General features: G+C 41.7%; 1 protein-coding gene across 8 annotated transcripts in view; it reads left to right on the top strand.

The window, feature by feature from the left end:
• The window catches only part of GRIA3 (glutamate ionotropic receptor AMPA type subunit 3), a 275,987-nt gene that overhangs the window by 106,072 nt on the left and 142,359 nt on the right, over positions 1 to 27,556 (top strand). For all 8 annotated transcript variants that reach the window (XR_004297784.1, XR_004297785.1, XM_032391369.1 and 5 more), the window contains one exon: positions 26,526 to 26,713. Coding sequence is in view for 6 of the 8 variants with exons in the window: in XM_032391369.1 (XP_032247260.1) it covers positions 26,526 to 26,713 (188 nt within the window). In the remaining 2 variants the exon portion in view is untranslated. The remainder of the gene's footprint in view (positions 1 to 26,525; positions 26,714 to 27,556) is intronic.

The raw sequence follows: 27,556 nt of genomic DNA, 5'->3' as shown, positions 1-27,556 counted from the left end.
AAGTGTTCTGAGTTATGGTCACCCTGCAAGAGGGGCACCATCCAAAGTACACTATGATTTAAGTGTCATGGCCCGTAGCTGCTGCCAGACGCTCACTGAGTCAGAATTAGGATCTATAAGAAAGGGAATGAATAATTGTTGCAATAAAACCCAAGTTGACTGGGAGCAGATTGATCAGAAACATTTATTAGTTCTGATTGGGGTTTTGGCACACTCCGATTTTTAGATGTAAGAGGCAAATGGCACACAGACACATGCAAGGCTCATGTTACAATTTTTTCCAATGAAGGACACATTTGGTGGAAGTGTGGGAGAGGGTCCAACCTCTTAACCCTCTTTTCTATCTCCATTCTTAAAAACATTGGAATGTGTCACTAAGTTAAATGATATGTGAGAAGAGACTCTTTGTCTGGTGGAAAAGGTATTCTGTGAGTGGAACAGAGTTTCTCCCACTCCCACTTAGAATGAAGAGAGAATGATCTTTGGTTTTCCATTATATATCTGGGAGGTTTGAAGAACATATATATCCAATGTGTGCAAAATAGTTGCTCATGCTACCTTGACTTTTTAATACCACTTTTGCTTGTCAACCTACCGTTCCCAGATAATGTCTTTGGGTCTCACTGCTAGGACTGCCATACTTAGCTCTAGTTCGGCAGGTTTGGAGAGGTGGGGCAACTTATCCAAGGTCCCACACCGAGATCAATAGAGGAAACAGACTAGATTGCAGGTCTCCTGACTTCTGGCCCAGCATTCTTACTACAGCCTGTGCTGCCCCCGGTTCATTTACTTTGAGAAGAGTCTGTAAATAAATGTCCAGGATGTCGTTTGCTTACCCCATGCTCATGAATCAAACTGGTTCATCTCCCCGCTCCTGTTACCAGCACCCTCCCCATCTCCCACCCTACTTCCACATGCCACTTAAAAACCTACGTCTCCTGCTACTATTCAAGAGGCTGAAATATCAAGATCATCTAACTGGGGCTTGAGATAAATTACACTATGTTCCCTCAGAAATTACTTTGACACAAATAATTACTCCAGTGATAAATGGTGGAAAATACAGTGTTAAGTACAATCAGCAAATCTAAATGGCCTTAATCGGCATTACTAATTCTTGCACACAAATAATTATACTCCTCTCCTTCCAGATTTCAATTTTGGACATGCAAAGTCCACTTAGTTCACTGAAGCAGAAAGCAGAAGCCTTTACCAAAGTTGACAATCCACATAGCAACGTGTGGCCTACTTTACCTTAAATTCATCTTCACACTGCCCATATTGACTGTTAGCACAAAGCTCTGCATGTAGTAGGGTTTTTATGAGGGCTTGTTAAATGAATGGCTGCTCATGACCAGTCTCAAATTTCCATCGTATTGTTTATTCCATGAGAATAAAATGTCTGATTTCACCTTCTGTTGTGATATGTAAGTCCTTATACACCTTAGTTTATTAAATGGATTCAAGTCTGCCTCTCTCAAAACATACCAATTCTGGAAAAGCCCCTAAAGATGCTGTACCCTATAACCTTGCTACTTAAAGTGTGGTTCATAGACCAGAAGCATCAGCATCACCTGGGAGCTTGTCCAAAATGCAGACCCTCAGGCCCCACTGCAGACATCTAGAATCAGAATCCACATTCCCATGATCCCCATGTGATTCGTGTGCACATAAAAGCTTGAGAAGCAATAAATAAATAAATAAATAAATAAATAAATAAATAAATAAACTTGAGAAGCGCTGTGCTGTGGGAACAGTTGTCATTCCTGTCACCAGGCACTAATAGTCACACTGCAGATTCCAGTCTGCAAACATGTTCTGAGTCCCTATGGGTCTATTAGGCACTGTGGAAAATACAAAAAAGGAAAATACATGTTTTTTTTTCTTTTACCCAGGACAATATGTAATCTAATCCTAAATTGTGTACTTTATATTGCAATAATGCAATCATAAGGAAGATCAGGTGGGTTGAGTTATTCAAGAAAGGCTTTTCAGAAATGGGAGTTATGTACAGATTACCAATCAATATTTTGGGAAGTAGGGAAAACTGGTAACAACAGCTAATGTTTATCAAGTGCTTCCATTTGTCAAGGCCCTAGGTTTCACTTTTTAATATATTATGCCACTTAATCTTTGCATTAACTCAGTGAGTTGATATAGTGCTGTGGCTAAGTGCGCCAGCTCTGAAAGCAGACAGTCTGGGATTAATCCCACCTTTACTATTTACTAGCTGTGTGATCATGGGCAAGATATTGAAACTCTCTGTGCCTTACTTTCTTCCTCTATAAAATGGAAATAGTAGCACCTACCTCAGAGGATAGCTACCCATGAGAATTAAAGGAGTTGAAATGTATGAACACTGAGAACAATGTCTAGTGCATAGCGACCATCTAATAAATATCAGATATTACTATTTTCATTTTATGAATGGGGAAACTGATGCACAGAGAGGTTGAATAGCTTTTCCAGAGGCACACAGCTTACAGGTGGTAGAGTTAGAACTTGAACACTGCTTTGCGTGACTACAGAGCCCATACTCTTTTTTAAAAAAAGATTTTATTTATTTGAGAGAGAGTGAGTTGGGGGGCAGGGCCGAGAGAGAGGGAGAAAGAGAATCTCAAGCAGACTCCATGCTGAGTGCAGAGCCCGATGTGGAGCTCAATCCCACAATCGGGAGATCCTGACCTGAGCCAAAATCAAGAGTCAGACGCTCAACTGACTGAGCCACCCAGGTGCCCCTAGAGCCCACACTCTTAAATCCATTACATAACTTAAAATGTGCCTGAGGAGGGAGAAGGAGAAAACAACTCTAAATCTAAATTTCTCAAATTACTGTGAGCCCAATCTTACTGTTGATGCTAGGCCTACACAAGAATTAGACAGTTAAGGGGGCCTGGGTGGCTCAGTCTGTTAAGCATCTACCTTCAGCTTAGGTCGTGATTTCAGGGTCCTGGGATCAAGCCCTGTGTCAGACTCCCTGCTCAGTGGGGATTCTGCTTCTCCCTCTCACTCTGCCTCTCCCCGCTGCTTGTGCTCTCTCTTTCTCTCAAATAAATAAATAAAATCTTTAAAAGAAAAAAAAAAGAATTAGACGGTTAGCTGAAAATGTTTGTGGTAATGTCTTCATATAAGATTTCAAGCAGATTTCATTGTTTGAAACAAAGTTCATAAAAACTTTTGTTTTTCAGTGAGTGGGTATTGCTTTATCCAGTAATTCCCACTCTTCTGCCTGGATAACTTCATGGCCAGTGGCAGAGACATCCTAGATAGCTTACAAGAGTAAGGGGTTCAGGTTGTTCCCAAGGCCTAGAATAAAGATATCTGCCCCTGATGAGCCTATTACGGAATAAATGGAGCTTCTGGGCAAACCATGCCTTTAAGAGACAGATCTGAAAATGTTCAGAATACTTTAGAATCATATTTTAGTCATAGAGTCAGATGTCACTGGATTAAAGAGTAGATTTTGGTTCTTTTTAGACTTGGGTTCTCATTCAGATAAAATGAATTCAGTGTTCAATTTTTGGCTAAGCTCTCTTCTATGTCACCTTGAGTCAATCAGTATCCTTTTCTGGACCTCGGTTTCCATGTCTATAAAGTAAGACTGATTGGATTGTCTTTAAATGTCTTTCCAACCCCAATATATTCTCTATAGTTTTGAAAGCATCTTTCATTCATACCAGTTTTCTCCTCCCAGGTCTCTAGTGAGGTAGGAAGAGGTAGGCTCTGGAACCAGACAGACCTAGGATTGCCTCGTTGCTCCCAGCAGAAGCTGGGTGATCTTGGCCAAAACATGCCCCTCTCTGGACCTTAATATCCTCTTAGAGCTAATAATATTCCCATCCCCCTGGGTTGCTGGTAGTTTTATATAGTAGAAGGCATTCACTCAGTTTACTGCTGTAAATCTCTTCCTGACATTCTGAGGATCGTTATATGGGTCTATCACTCTATCAACACTGAGCCACTTTTGTGCGCTAAGAGAAGTCAAGGGTAACCTGGGCCCGTGTGTTCTTCTAATACTGAAATATTTCCCTCTAAGCCGGAAGTTTCCATTGAGGGTCTTTAATCTCTTGATAAGGTCAGAGAAAGTCGGGGGAAGCAGCTCTTTCAAAGGTCATGGTTTTCCCCTTGGTGATTTTATCCTCTAAGCCTGAAAGGACAAGTGTCCACCATTACACACCTACAACAGGATTTCTTTCCTATGGCCCGGGTGCCCAGGGAGTGTTTCAAATTCGCGTTTTGGAGCATAAAATTTCCACTGCCAGGCCCTTCACCATTTCTCACCCCTGAAGGATCTCCTATTACTTTCAAGGACTACTGAAAAATTTCTTTAAAGTCACATTAATTTTAGTGTATTTAGATTTTATTCAGATATGACCTATGGCACTTTGAGGGAAAGATAGGCTGCAGGATCTAGCAAGGGTATGTCCAGGCTCCTGATCAATCACGTTGGGAAGCAAAATTACTCAGTAGTGGGCAGAATATAAGTTTGATCAACCAAACAAGCATAAAATCACTCATTTGTTTCCAGAGGAGTGCTTTGGTCCAAGTAGGAAGGCTTAGTTCTCCCTAGTCAGAGGGAGATGGTTCTCCCTAGTCAGAGAAATGAAAGGACACTTTCAAGGAATACTTGTCACCTTGGTTTGGGTGACAATGGGCTGGGTTCAGGAAAGGATGTGAAAGTGAATTAAATGTATGATTCACCCAGTGAGATATCTGCTGGCAATGGTCTGTCATCCACTTTGAGAGTCACATGCCTCACCATTTAAACATTTTAAGGGAACATGTATCTGGGAAGGCACTGTGGTTAACAGGTCCATCCCTTTCCATGAAGTTCTTTCTATGCTCCATGCTTTGCATCATTACTGATCTCAGGCAGGGTCAGTACTGGCCTAGTGCTTTGCAATAATGCCATGTTGTTTGATCCCACAATCTCAACCCCTCTACCCCGATGTCTGATTTCCATGCCCCAGGAACATCCTGGCTTACTTCCGACATTCCTCTATGGGGAGAGTCTCCCACAACCCAAAGGCTCCAGTTTTAGTGCTAAGCCCAAGGAGAATCCAATGAAGGTATACAATGTGTCTGCCTTAATTTCTGGTTTCAAAATAACATTCAGCTATCTTTTTATAGGAAAATCTCAATCATTCAGAGTCTGAGGGGTCAGAATCTTCAAATAGCCAGAATTTTTGCCCAGAGTTTTTAGGAAAGAAACAAGTGATTTAAAAAGAGAGGGAGAGAGAGCAGGTGATACCAGAGATTTGTAAAAGTGACAATTTCCTTGGGCTACACCAGGGTCAGTACACACTTGGCCAACTGCTTTTACTTTTGACTTCTGTAGTCCTGGGCAAGGAATACCTATGTTCAGACGGATAATCCTGAGATATTGCAAGATCCCGTACCACCAAGAAAGATTCCACAATATTCATTTGGTTATATTTGTTAAGGAAGAAATCTGGACTTACATGCATTAGAGATATTTTCTATAGCATCTCAATAATAACACAAGGACTTTCTGTCAAGCACTCAGGCACCCAGAATATTCCATACACATTACTGGAAGGCACTTTCCTCCTCCTCTTCCCTCTCCAATTCTCTGAGCATGCCACATTCCCCTCTGGCCCTCAGTATGTGCACCCGTAAAATAAAAATATTAGATTAGATGATATTTAAGGTCCCTTTCCATTCTGATGTTCTATGACTATTTCATCTCTACAATCTCTTGCATGGTCTCTGCATTTTTGGCATTATGCATAATTCTAGCAGGGCCTACCTCTATCATTTGGTGCCTTTGATGTACCAAAAACCAGGGAGACAGTCTGGGGACTATTAGCCCAGGTTGACTAAGGGCAGAGGTTTTGCTGAGCCTGTCTGTGGAAGGCTATCAGAGTCCTTTTGATGGCTATCCTCAAGAGAGCTGATGAGGCCACCTCCCATGTAAGAACGGAAGTCCATCTGACATGCATGGAATTATTAAATAAGAATTAAATAAAAAGAAATTTGGCAACTGCTTCCAAGAGGGTTAGACTGGCCTGGAGCAAGTTTGAGATTAAGTTTGCATTATTAATTGAAAGGCAAGAGAGTCTTGGAATAAATCAGATAAAATAATAAAAAGATGATTTTACTTACTGTCAATAATGCCACAGGCAGTCCTGGGATTTGGTGGCAGTCTTAACAAAAATGCCTTATCTTCTTAAGATTTTTTTCTGCCAACTCTCAGCAGGTCCAAAATGCATTTCTGGTCCTTCTTCCCCTAAACAGCGATAGTATAAAGCTTCAGTGGCAGGAAAATAAACCTTGAAAGTTCTATAATGATAAATATTTCTGAGGCCATCACTTATCCCCCAAGTAAACGTAGCACCTGGATACTTCCTCCCATTAGAAGAACTTGCCTAGAAGCTTGTCTGAGCCAGTCATTAAACTTGGGACTTAGGCTTCTAGGAGTCTAAGAAAAACCTACTTTCAAATCAAGTTTATACCAGCTGATCGGATTTTGAACCCATGCCCACCCAAGACCAAAGTAAAACTCTGCCACCAATTCTGACTGCTGGTGGGGGTGACTTGTTCCAGTTACTAAGGGGCGTGGTGCCAAGACGTGGGAGCTAACAGAACAAAGCAAAACATCAGCAAGGCCAAGAAATCAAAAGAATGACTGCATGATCACTCCATTGTCTGTATCAGTTATATATCACAACATACAGATTTTTCTACACATATCCAAAAGTTTTTGTACCAAGAATAAACCCCAAGACTTCAGAAGACATGTCTCCTGTATCCTGCTTGCCTAGTAATTGGGGTTACTTACCCTCAATGCCAATACAGCTTTTGAGTTGGACCATTAGCATCTATGTTTCATAATTACTTTTTTCCCCAATATGCCAAATGTCCTCTGTTTCCTTTCCATTTGTCTTTTAAAACTGACAACCCCCCCACCGCCTCTGCACTAGGGAAGATTTGGGGGAGTGCAATTCTACAGAGGTGAATGTTTTGTATAAGTCTGAGAGGTGAGCATGGAGTCATGAGTCCAAACTGCACGAGGGATGAGCATAAGAAAATGGGACGGTTTCACATTTCCTCTAGCACCAGGCCTTTGTATTTAAATCCATTCCTGTATCATGAGGATACATATTCAATTATAAAGCATAAAAAAATTGCCAAAATTAACTATAAGTGAATTGAAGTGTATCCATTATTTGGTGCCATTCACACCCTGGATTCCCTATCCCTATTGCAAATAATCCAGAACAGCACATTTTAAAGAGCAGGTAGACAGAATGGCTGGAGATGGGAGGCCGGGGGAAGCAGGGTTGGGTAGATTAAATGGTCTATTGAGACCTCCACTTGCTCTATCATTCTGTTAGGAGTCATTGATGTTAATGCTCTTGGACTGTTCTGTGTGGATAAGGCAAATTGTAATAGACCCACAAATTGATCATTCAACAATCTGAGGCCTGTTTTGAAAGATGGTGCTTAAGGTCTTTTTTTATTCATCCCTTGGGTACATGGATAATTCAAAGGCAAGTACTAGACATATCTGTTGGGTCTGTCTGAATAATTGGCCAGTTTGATCTTTAATATTATACAGTTACTACTTTAGATTTATCTAAGTCTTTATGTTTCCCTTTATGTCACCAGATCACATATTGCTATCACATCACACATCAAATACAAGGCTCAGAGGGCAGAACAGGTGACGATTATGACTGTGTACCAGACACACTCTTCTCTAGTAGGGAGGGAGTAAACTAACATTTAATGAGCATCTACTATGTGTCAGACACTGTGCTAAGAAATTTCGCATACATCATCTAGAGCGTGTTCTGTATTGAAGGCAAGGGTTGATCTAGTCAAAGAATAGATAGTGCTTGGGAGAGGAAGAAGGGGAAGGTGTTGTATTTGGGAATCAACGAGTCCAACAACAAAATATGGATCCAAAAAGTACCAGCAGAGTCCCAGAGGAGTTTGCCTTCCAGAGAGATACCAACATCCTTGGCCAGCTAAAGATAGGCTCGGGGAGGCTCAGGGAAAGATGCACATCTTTTGAAATGATCACATTTCAAGCAAGCTACATTGAGCTTGCTCAGCACTACAGACAGAGGAGGGAGGCCTGGGGGTGGACCCACACACTTGTACCCACCCAGCTGTGCCCACATATCTGCCACCTCCAGATAACCCTCTCTCTGGCCCTAGGACACAGGCTGATCACACACCATTTCCTGAAAAGAATTCTCTGTCTTGCACCAGGGACTTTGGCAGAAGACTGGAGAGTTTGCTTTGTGTATCCTTTGGCATTCAAGTGAGGAGCTAATGCCCAAAGCTTGGAGCCAAGGGAGGTTTGTCCAAGTGCCTGACCTAGAAGGGCCATAACTTCACTTCTTTTCTAATTAGGATAATTAACCTCCCCTGCTCATTCATTCTATTCCGATCCAAAAAGCTTAAATTAAAATGGCACAGGGGACTGCCAGGCTCTAGGGACAGGAAACCATTTACAAGCCTTTCATCTCCATGCAATCACCATCGAGGCAAAGTCAGGACAAAGTCCTCACAGCGTCTTCACCCTGGAAACAACCTTGGATTGCCTTCAGGGCCACTTTCAGAATTTTCATTCATGTCCATATCCCATCAGCTAGCAAATTTTGCTCAGCTCCATAGAACTTGCTGACTAACTTTGGAGTTGGTGTTGGGGGGATGCTCACAGAAGGTAGCATTTCTTTTTGTCTTGTCATGTGGGTTTTGTGGTTGGTTCAAGGAGAACGAAAACTGGATGGCTTCAAGTTGGTAGGATTTGATGTGGGATTTATGGAATGTGTTCTTTGGCTACAACCACTGGAGGCAAAATTTCAGGAGCCTTTCAAAAACTGGAATCCAATAGAAGCATCTCACATAAGACAGAGACACAACTGAGGGGTGCCTATGTTGCGTTAACTCCCCATAGCTCCCCTCTGAGCGGGTTTGAGAGTTTCTCATCAAGTATCTACAGCTTCCATGCTACCTAGGCAGGTAGCTCTGGGTATAGTCTTCTGGATCTTTTGTTCCTCTTTACTACAGGACTCAGTCCAGGGTCTTCCCTACATGCAGCCCTTCATGCCTGTGGGGGAAGCCACTATGCTCTATAATCTTTCTGCCAAGAACTCTTTGACTGCGGCCCCTTGTGAGCCTCCATTGGCTGATGGGAAAGGCAAGACAACAGAGTAATAGATGAGATTAGGCTGCCCATTTGGCCTAAGCAGTAAAGAGTTCTTTCTAGCCCATTAACGCTAGGATCTAAGATTTTCCCTGGGACTATCTTGGTTGGAGCCTTGAAATATCCCCAGTAGATGAAGACCCTGACTTGCTTCTCAGTATGTCATAGAACCATCAGTGTAAATTTCTCAGCATGTTGTCAAGAGACTTGTTCTGAGCCTAGCTCGAGCACGTGAGTCACTCTCCGGCCTTTGCCAATTCATGCCCTGGTCCCCTCCGGGCCCTACACTATTTACTTCCCATCCATAACCTCTACCAAAGCCTAGGCTTTCCCTCCTTCTGAATCACCCATCTGTGTTAACAAGCCGAAGTGTGGTTCTCAGTAGATATATAATAATGGCCAGACCAGTGCTTCTTAAATTCTGATGTGCTTACAGATCCCTGGGGAGCTTATTAAAAGGTAGATTCTGATTCATTTAAGCCTGGGGTGGGACCCGAGAGTCTGCATTTCTAACAAGCAGCCTTGGTGATGCACCGTCGCTGGTCCATGAAGCATACTTTAAGTGGCAAATATGCTGATCTAAGGGCCATACTTTAAGTAGTGAGAACATCTGCCATCTTCTGAATGAGTTAAACCCAACCACGCTGCTTGGAGTAAGAGATAGTGACCTCTCTTCTTGGCAGCTAACAATAGCATCCTTTTATACTGAGGCTAAAATAATCCTCTAGTGTAACCAGAGCTATGCAGAGGGTGTGGCAAATGTGGACCTTGGCATAGACGATCTTTCTTGGGACCTGGGTTACTTAAATAAACCTTCCTGGGCACCTGCCCTGCTTCCTGAAGCCAATCATGCAGGCCAAACTCATTTTGGGTCCAGCCACACCATTTATTGCATCTCCTTTCACAGTGGCTCTGGAAGGCTGCTGCCGCCACATCACTCATGCTGTGATCTGCATCAGTGGTTAAGACAATGGAAGCAGATACATCATCCAAGGCACAATCCATTTATTTCATGCTGAAAAAAACAATCTTCTATCCAAGTGGGGCCAGCTAAGCTGGGCAGTTGCCACAGCTTTGAGTTTATAGGAAATATGCCTTTTGTACTATTTAGCTCCTCAGTGGAGAGCAATGTACCCCTACAGGAGGCCCCAGATGTCATTAGTGCATCAATAGTGGGCCGGACAGAGCAAGCCCATTTCTCCCCTGAGGCGCAAGGTGTATAACTCCTGGGGTTGTTAAAACATAAATTTGCTGGAGAAACGCACTGCCTTGGTTCTCTCCTAAAGTAATTCCTGAATCCTTTCTTCTTTAGCTTTGTGGCTGATTGTGTTCTTTACTCAAAATAAACCTTAAAGAACATTGTATTTGGTTTAGGGGATGCTCTATTACATTGATATTTGCAGAGCTAAACACTGCAGATGGGAAGATTCCCCTAAGAAGATTCCAGAGCATTATGATTATGTGGTTTTGAGCCAAAATATAAACATGTTTTATGGCCTAAGGGAGTTGTCAAGCAATGTTTTAAAATACACTGGCAAATTTAAGATGGTTTTAAAAGTAGGCCTACTTGAGGATCCAGAATGGTCCCATATCTACCCTCCCCAGTAGCTGCCTGGGAACAAGTACTGCTGGACCGGCTCATTGCTGGCTCCGGTAGGATCTCCAAGCCAAAATATTCATCATTAACTGTTTTCCTCTTGTCCACTGTCCCTGCCCTCCTATGCCGGTTATTTAACTCTCCTGGAGGACTTAATAAATACTTTCATCTGCATAGGACCCTACAACTCCACCTCTCCTTCAAAATGATACATAGACCTAGCACACTGGCCAGTGGGATCAAATTTCCAGCCAAGAGGAACTCACTTAGCCATTTTGTTAAGTTCTGTCACTGAGCACTTTGCCTCAATGAGCACAGAAGCTTTTTGGGCATGGTTGACTAGTCCCTCCACTAACCCAATCATTATGATGACTAGCTACATGGTTCCTAATTAGATTCATTTTATTCAAATAAATTCCTCGCCAGTGCCGGTTCCCAGCAGTACATCACTAGAGTCAGCATCTTAACTGTAAGTGATTCAGGGTTCTCCCTCTGTAAACCTCCCAGATTCTAGTTTGCTGAAGCACTCCTAAATTCAGTCATAACCGTAAGGTTGTTTGTCATTTGCAACTCATTAACTCAGTGAGGTAGATCCCCTGGCTAAATGAAACCCAGGCCATGACTTTGACTGCTGCTAGGGCCAGTTAGCCTCCTTTTTGTCCATGGGTCTCTATTTTCCCTACATCTTGGCCAGCCACCCTTCTTAGTAATTTGTGCCATGGGTGGCAAAACAAGCAGGGTTTAATGGTGAGGCTGGCTTTGTTTGCACCTCTTAACCTCACACTCATAGCTCGAGCTAAAGTGTCCATTTCCAAGCGAAACACTAATTAGCAACAATGAGGGTAAGTGAACAGACATTTTTATAAAGATCTTTCCTCACCGTCCCTCTTTCAGATTATCTTTCCTTTCCTCTAAGTCCTAGCCTCCGTTTGTCTCTTAGCAGAATAGAATCTTCTTGATCCACCCTCTCCAAACTGTCTGACAGTACCTATGAATACAGTTCTTAAGGGACCCCTCAAAATAGAATATTGAGGAAACTAAGTCCCAGAATGGGAAAGGAACAACCACAAGCTCACCCAGTTAATGAGCCACTCAAGATTTTCTTAGAAGGTAAATCCTAGATTGCAAGCAAGTGGAAACATTTATAATACCTCCTCTGAACTTTATCCTAGAGGCAAAGACAAACTTTTGAAGGTTTTTGAGAATGAGCATGGCTATTATATAATCAAAAGAATGAGAACGTGAAAGCCGGTCTTAGTGAGCAGCTTGGACAGAAGGGGAAGGACTGTTTGCACAGCCCAAGCAAATACCAGTAATAACTTTAAAATAGCTGGTAGTCATGGGAATATAAAGAAAGGTGAAGACACAGAAAGGATGAATGAGTTTCACTTCATGTTTGCTTAAGACAATGGAAGAGTCACAGATAATGCTCAGATTTGATAACCAGGAAATTTGACAGAAATAAGGAAGTCAGAAAAAAACAGCTACTTTGGAGGCAGCGGGCATCTGAGACAGTGTGAGAAATAAATAAGGGCACAAGCAATGATAAAACCCACCCAATCTAGTAACTCCAGCTCAACTCCAAAGGTGGTGATTAACTGATGAGCGATATGCCATTATCCAGAGAACCCTGACTGTGTCCCTGTTAAGCATTCACTTACAGCTGATTGCGCGGCATGCATCCTAGAAGGCCTGAAAAATCCTGGGGTGTCTTCAGGTAGTTATACAACAATGTGTTTTAAAGTCCTCTCTGTCATGAAGAAATACATAGAAAAATGTATGACTCCATAGTCCATGAACAAGTGCACAGGTTGGAGTAATTTCAGCCACTGATGAGGAGAAAGGAGAGTGTGAGCTTGGAAGCCAGGCCTGGGTGTGGATCCCAGCTCCAAAATATACTTGTTATGTGCATTTAGTTATAAACACATACCTCTCTGAGGCTCAGTCTCCTCATCTGTTCATTGGGGATAACTACTTTGCCTAGGATTGTTGGGAGGATTAGATGTAATAATGTGTACAAGGGCTTAGCACAGTGCTGAGCCCAAAGTAGGCAATGTGAATTTATACTCCTATCCCAAACTTGGCAGGGAAAGTAAAAGCAGTTCAATTTAAAATCTGAGGAATTGGGGCACCTGGGTGGCTCAGTCATTAAGCGTCTGCCTTCGGCTCAGGTCATGATCCCAGGGCCCTGGGATCAAGACCCGCATCGGGCTCTCTGCTCTGCAGGAAGCCTGCTTCTCCCTCTCCCACTCCCCCTGCTTGTGTTTCCTCTCTCGCTGTGTCTCTCTCTGTCAAATAAATAAATAAAATCTTTAAAAAGAAATAAATAAAATAAAATAAAATCTGAGGAATTAGGGGCGCCCTGGTGGCTCAGTCGGTTGAGCGTCCAACTCTTGGTTTTGGCTCAGGTCATGATCTCAGGGTGGTGGGATCGAGCCCCTTATCGGGCTCTGTGCTCAGCTCAGAGTCTGCTTGAGATTCTTTCCCCCTCCCTTGCCTTCCCCCCTGCTCCCACCGCTTGCATTCTCTCTCTCTCTAAAATAAATAAATAAAATCTTTAAAAATCTGAGGAATGAGAATGAAAATTTATATCTGATAATTCAAAAAAAAAAAATCTGTTATTCCAGCAATGGCTTAAAGGTGGCATTCAACCATAACCCCTGAGAGATAGTGTTCACCTTCTGTAATCTAAGATTCTCAAGCAAATAGAGGATGGGTGTGAGAGCATGGAGCCTTCATTTCCCCACCATCTCAATCAGGTGAGCTGTTTGATGAGATATGTGTTGAGCTGAGTTTTAATGAATGAGCGGCTGATGGGATGGAAGTGAGGCTTTTTTAGGTGTGGAGGGCAGCCATAAGTAAGTCACTAGAAATTGAAGATGCTGGAGAAAGCTGTGTCCTGCATGAGGACTGTGTGATTAGGCAGGATGAATCAAGCCACGAGTTTCAAAAGCCTGTGTAGATTAGAATGGGCCCCAGCACCAAAGGGGAGTCCCAGTTAGATTTGAGGAGGAAGAGATGCTCTAATACACAAACTTACCTATAGAATCCCTGGCTCCTCCATGCAAAGGTATTGAAGCAAAGAGGAGCACAGCCCTTAAGGGAGTCACCGAAGTCTTGTAGGCAAAGCTACATGCAATACCCACAACAATTTTCCGGTTGGATTTTAACTTTTACTCAATACCAAAATGAACCTTTATCCAGAAAACACAACAGAAACATCATTTCACATTACTATTGAAAGTTAAAACAAGAAAAGGGTTGTGGTCATTGTCAAGTTGGGATCCACCACTGTATAAACCATTTTCTCCCTCTGGACTCCCGTTTCTCGTTTGTACAATGAAGAGATGGGACCATCGCTAAATTCTGGCTCTCATATTTGAGAATGCTAAGAGACTTGGGAGAATCCTGGCCATCTCAGACAACCTAACTTCTCTACAGTTCAGGCAAGATTCAGCTACTCTTCTGGGAGCCCAAGGCCTGCACAAGATGAAACACTAGCCTCTAACCCTCCACATACTGTTAAATCCACTGTCATATCCCCATTGGAAAAACTCAATTGAAAGAAAACAACTAATCAAAATTAGTTGATCTTGGTGATGTTTTTGTGTGTGTGCTTCTTTTTTTAGTCTGAGAGGGCACGTGCAAATGCTTATTTACCTTGTAAGTTCTGAACATCCCACTTTGGATGTTTCCCAAGCAATTTTTAGACCACAGGATTAAGTCAAAGGAAAGTTTCTTAAAGGAAAAGTGTGCTCTCTGTTGTCCTTAGGACTGTATCTTTAGCCCGTCTGTATCCTCTAGGCAAAAGCTTGCCCTTAATATTACCTTTGACAGCCTTCCAATTGTATCAGGATCAAGAAATCTCTGCACTTCCAGGCAGAATAAGCCACAGTCCTTTCCAGTCACATCCAGACCCCTTTCATCTTTGACATAAATCTGCCTTCACTTTCCACCTCCTCTCTTCCTTGCTGGTAGCCAGCATCCATGCCTCACCCCCAAAACTCGGGAATGTTAAGAGGTTTGGCTTAGCCTTGCTTTCTCAAAATTAAGAATGTCAAAGAATATTTCCAGAGAAGTCACTCTCCTGGTAAGAAATCTTTTTCTTAATAGAAGGCAAGCACATATTTTCTGAGCTTAAGTCCCACCTCAGTCAATTCACCTTACTTCTCCATAGGCACAGCCACAATGTAAACTATAAACTACTGTGTCCAAAGGGAAGCCCATAATGTGGATGCTTATGCAAAATACACCCACTTCTGGGAATCCATTCAGAATTCCTCCCCTGCTGGAGGAGGGATGGCAGGGTAAGGGGTTATCTTTATTGTGGCCACTAGGTTCTATTTGGAATAGCTTGGGCTTGGGGAGAAGATATACTGTGGCTGATTGGTAGCACTTCTTCCCCCAACCCATAAGTGGGGCCCCCTTTTAATCATGTGAAAAGCCTTCCCACCACCCCACTCAACCAGAGCTGGCTAGTGCATTATTTGGTTGACATCTATAGTCAGCTCTCCCCCAGCTGCCCATAAAGTGCCTGCTAACACCCAGGCCACTCACCACTTGCTTTACTAGGAGATTCAGTCACATGAGTACTGAAAATTACTGATTTCAAGGGGATTAAAAGCCAAGTGAGGAAATGCTAAATAAGAAGCCTCTCAATGGGCACAATCAATCACCACATGACATCTTTTAAGTGCACAGCAGTCCCCAGAGCAGCTTTGAGATGACTTGGACCCTCTATGAGTTTGCATTGCAGGCAGTCCATCCCAGGACAATTACCTAGATACCAAATAGAAACATGAAAGAATTATGCCCAAGAACTGTAGTATCCCCTTTAATCCAAATTCCAGTTGCTTTCAGTTGTTTCTATTTTTTTTAGATTTCTTTTTTTTTAATTGAGGTAAAATTGGTATATAATATTATGTAAGTTTCAGGTGTACAACATTATAAGTCATTATCTGTGTGTACTACAAAGTGATCACAACTAAAAGTCTAGTTACCATCCATCACCATATAATTGACCCCTTTTGCTCTTTTTGCCCACCCTCCACCCCTCCCTTCCCCTCTGGTAACCACCAATCTGTTCTCTGTGTCTGTGAGTTTGTTTTTGTTTTGTTTCTTCACTTGTTTCACTTTTTTAAAATTCCGTATATGAGTGTCTTTCTCTGTCTGACTTCTTTCATTTAGCATAATACCTTCGAGGTCCATCCATGTTGTTTTAGTGATAAGATTTCATTCTTTTTTATGGCTGAGTAATATTCTATCATATATATATAGATAGATAGATAGATACATATATATACACATACATATATGTGCATATATACCATATCTTTTTTTAAAAGATTTTATTTATTTATCTGAGAGAGAGAGAGAGTGAGAGCATGAGTGGAGGAGAGGGGCAGAGGAAGAGGGAGAACCAGATGCCCTGTTGAGCAGGGAGCCCGAGGTGGGGCTCAATCCCAAGATCATGACCTGAGCCAAAGGCAGACAGACGCTTAACCGACTGAGCCACCCAGACATCCCTATACCATATCTTTTTTATCCATTCATCCATTGATGGACATTTAGGTTGTTTCCATGTCTTGGCTGTTGTAAATAATGTTTCAGTGAACACAGGGGTGCATGTATCTTTTTGAATCAGCCTTTTTCTATTTTTCAGATAAATATCCAGAAGTGGACTTACTGGATCATATGATTATTTCTATTTTTAATTTTTTGAGGAATCTCCATTCTGTTTTTCACAGTGGCTGCCCCAATTTACATTCCCACCAACAGTGCATGAGGGTTCCTTTTCCTCCACATCCTCTCCAACACTTTTTGCTTCTTGTCTTTTTTTAAGATTTTATTTATTTATTTTAGAGAGAGAGAGCTTGAGCAGGGGGAAGGACAGAGAGAGAGAATCTCAAGCAGACTCTACGCCCAGCACAGAGCCTGACGCAGGGCCCGATCTCACGACTCTGAGATCACAACCTGAGCCAAAATCAAGAGTTGGACACTTAGCCAGCTGAGCCACCAGGTGCCCCTTGTCTTTTTGATAAAAGCCATTCTAACCTAACCAGTGTGAGGTGATATCTTATTGTGGTTTCAATTGCATTTCCCTAACAGTCTGATGCTGAACATCTTTTCATGTGCCTGTTGTCCATCTGTATTCTTTGAAAAAATGTCTATTCAGATTCTCTGCTCATTTTTTAATCAGATTGTTTGTTTTCATTGGTGGTGAGTTGTATGAATTCTTTATATATTTTGGATATTAATGCCTTGTTGGCTATATGATTTGCAAAAATCTTTTTCCATTCAATAGATTGCCTTTTCATTTTGATGATGGTTACTTTCACTGTGCAAAAGCTTTTTAGTTTGTTGTAATCCCATTTTTTAATTTTTGCTTTTGTTTCTTTATTATTATTTTTTCTATCAGACCTTGTGTGGTTGAGGATCAGAAAGCTTGCCTGTTCTGTTTTTTCCAGACATTAAGCAAATCTACTCCAGATGGTCTTCTAAATTTCCTCTCAGCTGACAATGCAAACCAAGTTTACTTTCACTCAACAACACTATCTATCTGGGTGTATCTCTCTGGCTGTGCCCTCTCAGCTTATGATGAGGAGACTAGAGGAGAATGTAATTCACCAGCAAGGAGAGAAAGTTCATAATGAAGACTAGGATGAAAAAGAAAAATGGAAAGGCAGGATTACACACACCGCCCATTTCAGAGCCAACTTTAAACTTGACAAGTAGTTTGTCAGTAGTTGCCACTTCGAGGGGGATATCTGGGTCTTAGGAATACCTCAGGCTGCCAAACAATACCTCCCGCTTACTATTATCTACAATTTCTCCATTAGAGTTTGCCCCTTTACTTTCAGGCTTTGACTCTACTTTAAAACATAAATCTTTCATGGAAGAGGTCACAATTAAGCTTTAATCTGTCACGGGCAGTCTAGTATGAGTAAAGGGGTTGGTGTGGAGGGAGGATTTGTACTGGGAAAGAGGAAAAGGACATAGAACTGGGACATGGGGGGGGCACCTTCTGTTCACTGACTCCCAAATTAGCTAAGTTCCCATCCTAATAATGCAGCTGCAAGGAAGAGAAGATTTGCAGAGGGTCAGTTCTTAATTAAAGGGAAACTTAAACAAACACAATTATGAGGCATGAAGACCTCAGGGAAATCTTAATTCGCTAAGGGTAAATTGGGCTGGGCGTGGGTGAATATTTGTTTTTATCCTGTTCCATAAAATCCACAGACTGACATCCATATGCAAACACAGAGGGGTTCTTGATCTTCCCATCCTGAGCTCCTCATACACAAAAGAGTTTCTGCATTAACATCTCAAATGTAGACAATCACTATATTGATTTTGGTGGAAACCAAATGTGTTTAAATCAAGTTAAAAGAAAACAAACAACAACAAAATGACAAAATGTAGATTCAAATGGTCTATCGGAATCTTTCCATGAATTCTTTTTAAAGAAAAGTACATTTTTGGGGCGCCTGGCTGGCTCAGTCGATTAAGCATCTGACTCTTGATTTCGGCTCAGGTCATGATCTCAGGGTCGTGAGATGGAGCCCCATGTGCTCTGTGCTCAGTGGGAGCCTACTTGAGGAGTCTTCCTCTCCCTCTGCCCCTCCCCCCACTCATGCTCTCTAAATAAATAAATAAATAAATAAATCTTAAAAGAAAAGTACGTTTGTAATATGAATAAACATACCCTGAAGTATTGGGTTTGAGTTCAGATCTTTGAATATCAGGTTTCTTAGATATGACAAAACATAACCCAAAATAACTGAATTGGGCTTCTCACCTCTCTCTTTCCTCTGCCTCTATTTTTCTGCTCTTCACTTGTATCTCAGAAACCATCTTCATATTCCATATGTAGCTTCCCCCATTCACTTACTTTGCCAAAATATACTAGAAAAATTTACCTGAAATTCCATGGAGACCAAAGAAGCTGTGAGAAATGAAGAGAGTGGTTCGCATAAGTTTTGGGTTTAAAGCTCAGGTGAACACTATAAAATAAGAGCAGAAGAGAAATTTTCATTTGCTCTTTCTATCTCACGTAATTTTTTGATGAACAAGAATATTAATTTCATAAAATGTTAAACTTCTGTTCATTAAAACATGTCACAGACAACATTAAATGTCAAATAAACTGAATTAAAATATATGTGACATATAGTACAGACACTTAATATCGTTAATATATTAGGACTGTTATGAATCAATAAGAAAGCCATCAAGGCGCCTGGCTGGCTCAGTCAGTAAAGCATGCGACTCTTGACCTCAGGGTCATGAGCTCAAGCCACACGTTGGGCATAGAACCTACTTAAAAAAAATAATAAAAATAATTTTAAAAAGAAAAAAAAGAACACCATTAATATCACAGTAGAAATCTGAACAAAGGAAATAAACAGGAAATTATCAAAAGAAGGAATAAACATGGACACAAAAATTTTTTTAAATCATTAACTTTACTAACAAAGAAATGCTAATAAGAAAGGGAATATTTTTATATCTCCCTATCAAATGGTCACATGTCTTATTCAGTGCTAACAAAAGGGCAGAGAGACAAGTACTCTTGTATTCTGCTGATGGGGACATAAAGTGGTACAACCTTTCTGGAGGGCAATTTGGCAATATGTATGAAAAGCCTTAAAAATGTCCATAAATGTTTGACCTGATATTACTACTTCTAGACGTTTATCCTGTGGAAATAATTAGAGATGCTATATGAATGTTGTTATCACAGCATTTATTTGTAATAGGGAGAGATTAGAAACAATTGAAATTTTCATATTGGGGAATGATTAAATAAATTAAATATGTCTAAGGGATGGAATATTATGTAGCCATTAAAATCATGTCTGAAAACATTTAATAACATAAAACGATGTTCAAGATATAATGTTAGCTTTTTATTTTTTTTAAGATTTTTTATTTATTTATTTGACAGAAAGAGAGCACAAACAGAGGGAACAGCAGAGGGAGAGGGAGAAGCAGGCTCCCCGCTGAGCAGGGGGCCCGATGCGGGGCCTGATCCCAGGACCCTGGGATCGAGCCCCGCATTGGGCTCCCTGCTCGGCAGAAAGCCTGCTTCTCCCTCTACCACTCCCCCTGCTTGTGTTCCCTCTCTCGCTGTCTCTCTCTCCATCAAATAAATAAATAAATAAAATCTTTTAAAAAATAAAGACAAGACACAAATAGTACAGTCTATTTTACTAAAAAAAAGTGCATGCGGTATATTTATATAAAATAAAATGGAAAGAATATATCAAATATTAACAGTGGTTATCCTTAAGGAACAGAGTCACCTATACTTGTATTTTATTTTTGATACTTTTTGTGTCTTTTCAAATGTCCAAAATGAGCACATATTAGTTTTATACTTAGAAAGAAAAACACAGATGCTACCTCAGAAGAACAAAGACATTTGTAAAGTGCTTTGAACACATTAGGGTCTGCTTCCCACATACTCAATGTTCCCAGATTCCTCATCTACCACAGGAAGAAGCAATTCATAACCCTGGCCTGAGCCTTCCCCTCTTGCCTTTGTACGTTTGTTTGCTTATTTCTGGAGGGTATATTATCTCTTCTTGGATCATGCTTTTCTCACCCAGAACCTTTCCACCAGTTATGAAGGATACTAAGAAGAAAGCTGATTCTGGGGCACCTGGGTGTCTCAGTAAGTTAAGCATCCAACTCTTGATTTCAGCTCAGGTCATGATCTCATGGACCTAAGATCAAGCCCTACATTGGGCTCCTCGCTTAGTGTGGAGTCTGCTTGTCCCTCTCCCTCCCCCCACTTGTTCTCTTTCTCTCTCTCAAATTAATTAATTAATTAATTAATTAATTAAAATCTTAAAAAAAAGGAAAGAACTCTGCTTCCACATACCTCACTGTATTGGGTAGCCATTAGAATAGGTCAACAGTTCTCAACCCTGGTTGTACATGAGGATCACCCGGGGAATTTAAAATAAAATAAAACAAAGCCTGGATCCAGGGTGAGGCTTGGGTATCCATTTTTTTAAAGCTTCCAAAGTGATTATAACGTGCAGCCAGAGTCAAGAGCCACAGAGGTAAGTAAAGATGCAGAAAAATAGAGTAATGCTTCCTTCAGCTGAAATCAGTTGAGTAACAGGCAGGATGGACACTGACCCCACACCTGACCGGCCTTGGAGATACCCACCAGCTACCAGCTGTTCATTTGTTAAATGGTGTAGCCTGAGGATCATAAAGCACATCACCAACTTTCAGAGCCATCATGTAAATGACCTCATGAGATAGGCAGACCCCAAAACAATGCTCAACATTCTTTTCCTTTCCTTCCAAACTGGCTTGTGTGAAGGCCACTGTTAAGATGCAACTGTGTTAGCTGGAGGGGTAACACATTAAAGCCATGGGCCATTCTTACACTGGCACCTGGAAAAGGACAGAGTGCTGAGAGAATGGAACAGAGGACGGGCAAGTTTATCGTTCTTCTGTTTTTAGATCAAATACTAAATTTGTTCAGCATGGAGCAGTTTTTCATTTCGTTTGTATAGTGAACAAAATCCTGACCTTCTTTCCCCCTGTGAAAATGATTTTGACAATTGTAGATTTGAGATATTTTTGTATCTGCTGCCATCCCTGCCATGAGGTCAACCCAATAGTCACAGATTGAATTCCCTGGGAGCAGCTTCTGAGATGGAGAGCAGCATGCTAAAGTTTCTCAGGGAGTATCTTCACTACCAACACTTGTGGAAGAAAAAGAAGGAAGCTGGTTTGGGCAGAAGGAGGAGCTGGGCTGTGGTGCTGTCCTAACAAGGCCTCCGCCTACCCTTCAGGGAGCTCTGAAGTTGGGAGGGCCCTTTAGAGTTATCCCATCTGGGGTGAAGGGGTTGGGCCTTCATACCCTGTAACAAGGGTCACTGGATGCAGGCTGTTCTGGGTCGGGGGCATGACTTGAAGCTAGGCAGCTTTTTTCAGCGAACAACCTTTCCAGAAGCTGAAGGAATAAGCCCTTCAGTGCTGAAGGGGTATCTGGTGGTACAGCACAGCATCCCTACACTCGCCTTTCCCACAATGGCTTCCTTGTTTAGCAAGAGTAGCCCAGTGACCAGTCCAGTAGGATTGAGCTGGTCATAGGTGGGGCCCGGTTCTTCATCCATAGTCACCTTGCTGTGCCTCTGCTGTCCTGCTCCTGCATTATCTTGGTTGAAGGCAGACGACAATCCATCATTCGCCCGGTTACCTATGTGGTAACTCCCAGTCTTTAAAACGAGGAAGAAGGGGCGCCTGGGTGGCTCAGTCGTTACACATCTGCCTTCGGCTCAGGTCATGATCCCAGGGTCCTGGGATTGAGCCCCGCCTCGGGCTCCCTGTTCAGTGGAGAGTTTGCTTCTCTCTCTCTCTCTCTTTCCCTCTCCCTCTCCTTCTCCCCATCACTCGTTCTCTCTCTCTCTCAAATAAATAAATAAAATCCTTTTTAAAAAATAAAATAAAATGAGGAAGAAAAAGAAGGTGGACAGCAACAGGGGTCTGGAATCAAGATGAGAGAATTTGCTGCTCAAACGGAAGTAGCTTTCAGTTGGGCATGCTAAAGCTCACACAGAGTGGAGGACAATTCTAAAGCTGCTAAAACAGCAGGCTTATTTTTACAAAGGTGCTTTGTTAAGCACCTCACCTCCTACAAGCACCAACGCCTGCCTTGGCTCTGCCTCCAGAGACGAACTTTTCTCTTTTTTTTTTTTCCCCACCCTCAAACTCGTTACTTACTCTCTTCGGGCAGCTGCAACGGGGAACAGTCAAACCATAATAAATTAGGTACAAAAACAAATAAGAGCTTGGGGGGGTTACTCATGGATATGTACTAAATTGAGGTGATCGTGGCCCCCAGGGCTGTCAAGTACGTGGCCACGTGCTCTGGCAGCCACCTGGAGACTCTGCAAGTGGAAGACCCCGCCCTATGCAGCCACAGTGCTGACTTACAAGCAAGGCTCATTGCCCAGGAGGCCCCAGAGGCCAGCTCATTAAAAACTCAGGGGCTTTCTCAATTTTTGAACAGGTAAGACACTCACATGATTCAAAGACCAAAAGTACACAAAGATCTATAAAATCAGTGTTTATTAAGAGGCCGCTCATTGGCGGCCGCGGGCAGCGCACAGAGCTGCGCTCACCTGTCACCTGTGTCTTCCAGGAGCTTACGCTCGGAGAGGCCAGCATGAGTCATATTTTTTCATCTTTATTGTTTTTGTACTTACAGAAAATAATACCTGCTTCTCGTAAAATAGTCCAACATTCCGTAAATAAGGGGTGGTGCAAGTAGAAGTTCTTGGGAATCCTAAACCTCAGAGATAACCACTCCTACCTCCTTTGCATTCTTTCGACACATATACAAATAGGTGGGGCTTTTCTTTACAAAAATAGAATTATAGTGTAAGTGCTATTCTCAGCTTCTTTTCTCCATAAAATTTTGACAGAAGTCCTTTCTTCTATTATCTAGAGATTGGGCCATCTTTTTTACAGCAGCATAGCATTCCAAGCGTCTCTACTAGAATTTATTTATCCAGTTTTATTTGGAATTTTTAAACGCCTGTCATACAGTTCTTCCAACCAGCTTCTTTATTGTTTGGAACTGATTTCCCTTGCATTTAAGTCTACTCGTCTCTGGAGAAATGAATGAGAGGTCAGTTAGGGAAGCTTCATGGGGGGAGGAGAGTCATCCACAAAGGGCTATAGGTAGCAGAAAAAGAGACACATCAGGTATAGTTGCCTTGAGCAGGTAACAATGAGAGTACTGGATAAATGTGCAAAACCATCTTCCAGATTTGAGCGAATGTAAAAATGGGGGAGAAGTACAAACTGGTATGGGGTGAGCGATTAAAGAGAGGCAGACAGAAGCAGGTTGGAATGGAACAAATTTTGATACGTGGATAGTGAGTCGTTACATAGCAAAGCTTTTCTGGAGAGAACCGACATGCTTTAGTTGAATCCAAGGGTGGTGTCAATTAACAGTATAATGTGGCGATTTAAAAATATTAGCAATCCTGGGGCACCTGGCTGGCTCAGTCGGTTGAGTGTCTGCCTTCAGCTCAGGTCATGATCACAGGGTCCTGGGATTGAGTCCCACATCGGGCTCCCTGCTCAGCGGGGAGCCTGCTTCTCCCTCTCCCACTCCCCCTGCTTGTGCTCTCTGGCTGGTGCTCTCTCTCTCTCAAATAAATAAATAAAATCCTTAAAAAAAAATCTTTTTAAATAAATAAATAAAAATATTAGCAACCCTAGGCTGCCAAAATAACAGCCCAAATCAAAGCGGGCAATAATCCCATTGTCATCCGCACTGGTCAGATCACATCTGATTTATCCAGGTCAATAAAATATTGACAAATATCCATAAGAGAGAGACAGAACAGTGAGGGAAATTATCATCATGTTATAAAAGTAACTGTTGTAGTATTGGGACATCTTTAGTCTGAAGAAAAGAAAAATAAGGGGAGATATGTTAACTGTCAGTAAAAAATGTGGACTGTCATACAGAAAAGAGATTAAACTTGTCCGTCACCCCAAGTGGTGGAATAGGACTAGCAAATAGAAATGATAAGAATATAGATTTTGACGGGGTGCCTGAGTAGCTCAGTCATTTAAGCATCTGCCTTCAGCTCAGGTCATGATCCTGGGGTCCTGGGATCAAGTCCCGCATCGGGCTCCTAGCTTAGCAGGGAGCCTGCTTCTCCCTCTCCTCTCTGCTCGTGTTCTCTCTTGCTATCTCTCTCTCTCTCTCTTTCAAATAGATAAAATCATTTTAAAAAAATGTAGATTTTGACTCAATACACAAAAAAATTTGTCTTTTGTTAAAGGGTCTTTTAAACATATCAGAGCCTCCCCGATGTCATTTTCTTTCCATTATTATTCAGCCAATAATACATTCTTCATAAATAGTACAGAAGTAAAATTCAAACTAGTCCTTGCTGAATTTCATAAATTTTTAATTAGTAGGATTCAAAATAATGAGACCTTATTGTACACTGCTTAAGAAAGATTTTCAAATACTTTAATCTCCTTCTTCCTGTTTATTTCTTAATCCCGTGCTTTGGCCCCACCGTGTGCCCTCAACTCCCACTGAAGCAGAGAGCACACAGAAAACCCACACGAAAATGTAAATCTGAGAAATAAATATGCGTGGTTGGTTTAAAAAGAGTAAGAATTAACATTTAAAGCAATGGTAATTTACTCTGATCTGTAATTTTGAGCTCCTATGCTGAAATTGCTCATTTGGAAATTACCAAGTGCTTGGGTCTCATTTGTGATCTTCTTCCTGCATACACCCAGCACACAAAGGAGTCATAATGACCGGCTGAGTCACTGCTGCCATCTCCCTGACACGTGCTCTCCAAATGTCAATACATTTTCTATAGTGTAGTGATGAAGATTCCCAACCGTAGCTTGCTTACACTACAGGACGGGTCCTGGAATGTGTTCAAAGGGCACCGCGATCTTCCTCCGTCCTGTACTGCTCCAGTGGCCAAATGGTCATGCCACAGATCATTCTGGCTTTGCAAATCATTCCCATTACGCATTTCCATTAGTTATTGCCTAAATATAAATGGAAAACAATTTAAATTTATGGGAAGAAGGGAGCTGCTTTTGACCAGCTCCCAATAAAATGATGTCCGTACTTGATGAAATTATACTCAGATTACAGATTCCTACCAGAAGCAAAAATATAGACATGATATAATACTAGAGATGTAAGTACTTGAAAAGACCAGTACATAGAAAACCCTGTGCTATTCTGTGGCTCATACTTTAAGATATACTGCTCTTCCCAACTTCTCAAACCCTACCTCCAAAAGGGTTACGCAGAACTCAAGCATCACATCTTTTCCGTCTTTCCCATTCAGCATAGATCCAGGGTGTTAGTAGCTAATAGTTGTCAGATGTAAATTAACTAAAAAGGAACCAAGAATCCCTGGTAAATTTAATTTAAAAAGGGGAAGAACTGAGGAAGACTTAACATGATTGAACTTTTTCATAATGATGGGATCAAAGGACCAGTATGATATCTTTGTTAGAAACTGTCTTTGTCAGGTTTTCTTAGTTCTTTTACTTGGGAGACATAATTTATCTTGTTGGATAGTCATACCCATGTAAGAATCACCCATGTTATAAAGTTCTATCTCTACTGACGCTATGCCTCATTCCAAAGAATGTTTAGTGGAAGATGAAAGACGTGAGCTGCAATAGGAAAGACTGAGGCCAGAAACAAGGAAAAAGGCTTTGGCATTCATTCCATAGATGTTTTGATAATGCATGTCAATCAAAACGGTTAGGTACTATATAATTCAGCTGTGATTGCTTGCATCTGGGCTTGATTGAACACCCAGCCTGGTTTGTAGAATCTTCCTTTAAAGCAAGATAGAAGGTGCCTGGGTGGCTCAGTCGGTTAAGCGTCTGCCTTGGCCTCAGGTCATGATTCCGGGGTCCTGGGATCGAGCCCTGCATCGGGCTCCCTGCTCAGCAGGAAGCCTGCTTCTCCCTCTCCCTCTGCCCCTCCTTCCTTTCTCAAATAAATAAATAAAATCTTAAAAAAATTAAAGATAGAGATGACGACTATCTGGATGGTTAAGTCTGGGGTCATGAGTAAGCCTGCTTTCCACAGTGGATAAGATTCAAAGGGACCCGACGGACTGTAATAAAAACACCGTAGAACCTTTAATACCTACAGGAAGAGTTTAAAAAGAAAAACCTCACCGTCGCTGTTCTTCCTTCTTCCAGGATTTTCCATTCTCCAAGCGATTATGGAAGCAGCAGTGCAAAACAACTGGCAAGTGACAGCCAGGTCTGTGGGAAACATAAAAGACGTCCAAGAATTCCGGCGCATCATTGAAGAAATGGACAGGAGGCAGGAAAAGCGATACCTGATTGACTGCGAAGTCGAAAGGATTAACACAATTTTGGAACAGGTACGTTTGAGATTTATTCCAGCCCCAGCCAACATGTTAAATCATCAACCTCAGGCAGCTCCCATATCTGCTAATAAATTAAGTAGCCAACAGACTAGATGGGCCAACAGTTTTTGATAGTCTCTCTAATCTTTTTTCTTCCCCAGTGGCTGCAGGAAAAAAAAAAAAAGAAAAGAAAACACAATCTAAGCTGTTGAAAATTGCATACCATGATTAATCTGGAAGTCTCTGCAATTTAATGCTAACTATCAGATAAACACACCCTTCCCCACCTCCGTTTCATAGATCACTGATTGCTTCAAAGTAATTCCCTTCCTTTTCTATACCTTCCTCCCAGCACCGACCAGACAAGGGATGAGGCAGGGCAGAAGGAACGGGTTTTGTGTCAGGCACGTACTTGCAGAGTGTCAAGGCAATCTTCCCTAGGTTCGAATTTGTGGATATTTTTGCAGAACAGCCCTCCGGTTCCAGAGAGAGACAGAATGTGTATACGTAATTTAGACCCTTTTGTAAGTACGATGGCATACGAGAAAAAAAAAAAGTGTTTAGGGCTTTTAAAATGTGAACAAATTGAAAAAGAATTAGACTGAAGGAGAAATACAATTCAGTGGGCCCAAATGTATTCGTTCCTAAGCTCGGATATTTAAATTTAAGACTAAAAAATATTAGACGAAATGTTTCACCCTAAGCCAGATGGATACTCTGTTTGAAGAGTCAAATTGAAATGCGGTGAAAGTTTATTATTTTCCTTAGAAGTCTCAATTTTCCAGTTAATAACAGAGTGCCTATGCTGCTATAAACAAAACTGTAGGGGAAACATTTCCATTCTAATTCGATCCCAGT

The sequence above is a fragment of the Phoca vitulina genome, unplaced genomic scaffold (assembly GCF_004348235.1).
Source record: "Phoca vitulina isolate PV1807 unplaced genomic scaffold, GSC_HSeal_1.0 scaffold62, whole genome shotgun sequence".
NCBI lineage: Eukaryota > Metazoa > Chordata > Mammalia > Carnivora > Phocidae > Phoca > Phoca vitulina.
This window is presented reverse-complemented; position numbering and strand designations above follow the sequence as displayed.